The sequence below is a fragment of the Triplophysa dalaica genome, chromosome 20 (assembly GCF_015846415.1).
Source record: "Triplophysa dalaica isolate WHDGS20190420 chromosome 20, ASM1584641v1, whole genome shotgun sequence".
NCBI lineage: Eukaryota > Metazoa > Chordata > Actinopteri > Cypriniformes > Nemacheilidae > Triplophysa > Triplophysa dalaica.
The window spans coordinates 2,147,019-2,150,000 of record NC_079561.1 but is presented as its reverse complement, the minus strand read 5'-3'; the positions used below and the strand labels follow the sequence as shown (position 1 = coordinate 2,150,000).

Below are 2,982 nucleotides of genomic sequence, written 5' to 3'. Positions count from 1 at the left end.
GCGGTTTACTAATGTACGTGGCAGACAGGTTGTAAATATTGTCTGTAATTTGCATTTCATCATGAAGATGTTATCATTTTATGCTTTACTTAAAATAAAGACAGAGGGTCATCGTGGAAGGTCCAGACACTCAAGATAAATGTATTCAGTGGGCCTGCACTGAAAAGAGGAGCTACACAGATTTATTTAATTTTTGTACACTGTTTTTTGTAATTAAATTTACTTAGATTAATTATTTTAATACTTAAATGTATATGCAGACATTTAGTCTAGTAGACCGTAAATGTTCACTGTTGCATCACAACTCCTAACAAACTTTTCATCTCTGACTCAAGGTTCACCAAAAAGTCTTGTTACCTGTGAATCAGAAACTGCCCGTCTTCAATGCGGTGAGATCTATGGCTTTGGTTAAAACAATGCATTTGCATGCTGTACAATGACTTTAAAGAGCATATAGTACAATGAGAAAATCTAAAATGTAATTTTTGATAATGTTACTTTTTATTAACAGTCCAGGGAACCATTAAGGTTCTTTCAGCCTTTTATGGGCGTCAAGACACAACAATCTGCTCTACTGGAAGACCAGCTAATCAGCTCGCAAATACCCAGTGTTCGATCACTACACCCCTAAATGTTCTGGCCACTAAGTAAGAACACTAAACATCGGGAGCTATTCAAAATATAAATGCACTTTTTGTTATACTTTTGGGGTTCTTGTTCATTGGGGTTTTATTTGTTACAGATGTGATGGAAAAACTAGTTGTTCCATTGTTGTGAACAATAGAGCTTTCACTGACCCCTGTCCTGGAACTTACAAATACCTGTCTGTGTCATATGAATGTGCTGCACCACCACCATCACCAACAACACCACCAAGTACGTTTTACACCTTATTGATCCCACAATTTATATAAATTGATTTCTCATAAATGTCATTTTCAGTAAATCAGATCAGTTATGGAGTGAATTAAGTCTTGGTTCATATGGTTTGTCTATGTACCAAACTTTCAAAGTAGGGAAGCAAGGAGGCGGGAACCGGCGAACATTTAAATAAAGTTTAATCAAAAATAAACAAACAAGAACACCGAAGTAAAAGACTGGCAACCACCTCACGGTAGACTGCCAGCTCCAAAAACATAAACACAAACTCAAACATGTCCATGCCCGGTCCTCTCTCGTCAGCAGTCCCATCGCTCGTCCTTTATGCTCCCGTTTTTCTCCGTGAGATATGCGAGACAGGTGTGCGCACAGCTGATTCCAACTACTCATGCCACCGGCCCCACCACAATGCTCTCGTCCCGCCTTCCTCGCCACAGTCTATAACTAACTAATATACTTGCTTTTCCTCTAAAAACAGAAACAGACATTATCTGTCAAGATCGAAGAAGTGTCCTTAGCTGTGGTAAGATTCTTTTGTTTTCTGTTAATGCTTTTTCCCCTTTTATCATCAAAATCACATTTTCAGAGTGACTTACCTCAGGGGCCAGACAAAAAATGTCTGAAGTGTTTTTTTTTTTTTTTAGCTAAGGGTCGCACACTTTGGATTCACCATGCTTATTACGGGAGAAGAGATAGGGTGACCTGCCCTCATCCTCATGCTGGTGCCAGGTTCTCCACATGCATTTCTTCAGTGACCAGAAACATCAAAATCCGGTATTACTGCTGTTCATTACAACACACATGTACACAAAGAAAAGAATACTATCACATTCTCTTGGTTAGAGTTATTCATATATCTTTTCAAACAGTGTAATAAACAAAACCTAAATTAATCCCAGCATCTGTTTTGTATGTGATTAGATGTAATGGCAGGAGACGTTGTGTCCTACATGCTACAAATTCATATTTCAATGATCGGTGCCCTCGCAACAATAAGTACTTGGAGGTGTCTTACAGTTGTGAATAAGCAAGTAAGTATCTTCTGTTGATCTTTGCAACCACTTTGTTTATATGTTGTATAATGTATAGTGTTTTCCGTGTTTTACTCATAATTTAACTGTTTCACTTTGTAGGAATGAAAACATCTGCTCATCTTAATTTATGTGAACAATTTCTGTTACCTGGGGGAGAAAATCATTTTTTTTCACTTGTTTTTTTTCATGAGATTTATTTCTTAAAGTGATTTTAAGAAATTTAAACTTTTGAAACTTAATTTTCAGCTTTCAATTAATTTGTTTCAACCATTATAAATCATTAACGTATAATCTGAACGTTTTTTAATTAAATGTTAGTTTGGTCAATTTGATATGATCAAAGAAATCTCTGGATGGTTGATAAGTTTAAATTGAGTATTATTTTGATATTATATCAATTAAAATTGTCCTTTTTGATTTTGAGTGATCAGTCTCTTGTTAGTTCAATACTGTTTAAGAATTATTTTCTTTTTTGGTCTTTTGTTTTTAGGTTTGTTTTGACCTAATGTAACCAATTACACCTGCTCAATAAACTGCTTTCAAATGCAAACCTTTTATCAGTGGTCCTAGTGTTATTATGACAAGAGTAAAAATGTAAGTTTAAAGTACAATGTTTTGCAACAACAAACCTTACACAAGTGCTTTTACAACAGTGTGGAAATACGCGAGAAATAACAAATAATTTAAACAAAAAACAATTTGGGCATGGTGCGCTGCAACCCAAGTTATTTTACACCGTTATTGTAAAAGATTTTTGATGAGGCAACATGGCGACCAGTGTTGAGTGTAACTAGTTACTAAGTAATTAGTTACTGTAATTTAATTACTTTTCCCTTGAAAAAGTAAAGTAAGGGATTACTCATATGTTTTCTGTAATTTAATTAGTTACTTTTGATGTAATTAAACTAAATACTTTGTGAAATATATGCGTGTGCAATTGACATCAAAATTCAAAGTCTTACTTTAAAATATGTGCTTTAATGTATAATTCTCACATTTGTAATACTTTGGTCAGTTAATAATATTATTTATTTGAATGAATTAAATAAGCCGTTTAATGTCTATCCTT

At 34.4% G+C, this 2,982-nt stretch overlaps 1 protein-coding gene across 1 annotated transcript in view; it reads left to right on the top strand.

The window, feature by feature from the left end:
• LOC130409094 (mucin-2-like) overlaps positions 1–2,470 on the top strand; it is a 19,251-nt gene extending 16,781 nt beyond the window's left edge. Inside the window, exons 42-48 of the mRNA XM_056732732.1 lie at positions 336–389; positions 512–647; positions 743–876; positions 1,358–1,402; positions 1,524–1,653; positions 1,801–1,910; positions 2,013–2,470. Of these exons, the coding sequence (XP_056588710.1) occupies positions 336–389; positions 512–647; positions 743–876; positions 1,358–1,402; positions 1,524–1,653; positions 1,801–1,906 (605 nt within the window). The 3' untranslated portion in view covers positions 1,907–1,910; positions 2,013–2,470. The remainder of the gene's footprint in view (positions 1–335; positions 390–511; positions 648–742; positions 877–1,357; positions 1,403–1,523; positions 1,654–1,800; positions 1,911–2,012) is intronic.
• The last annotated feature ends 512 nt before the right edge of the window (positions 2,471–2,982 follow it).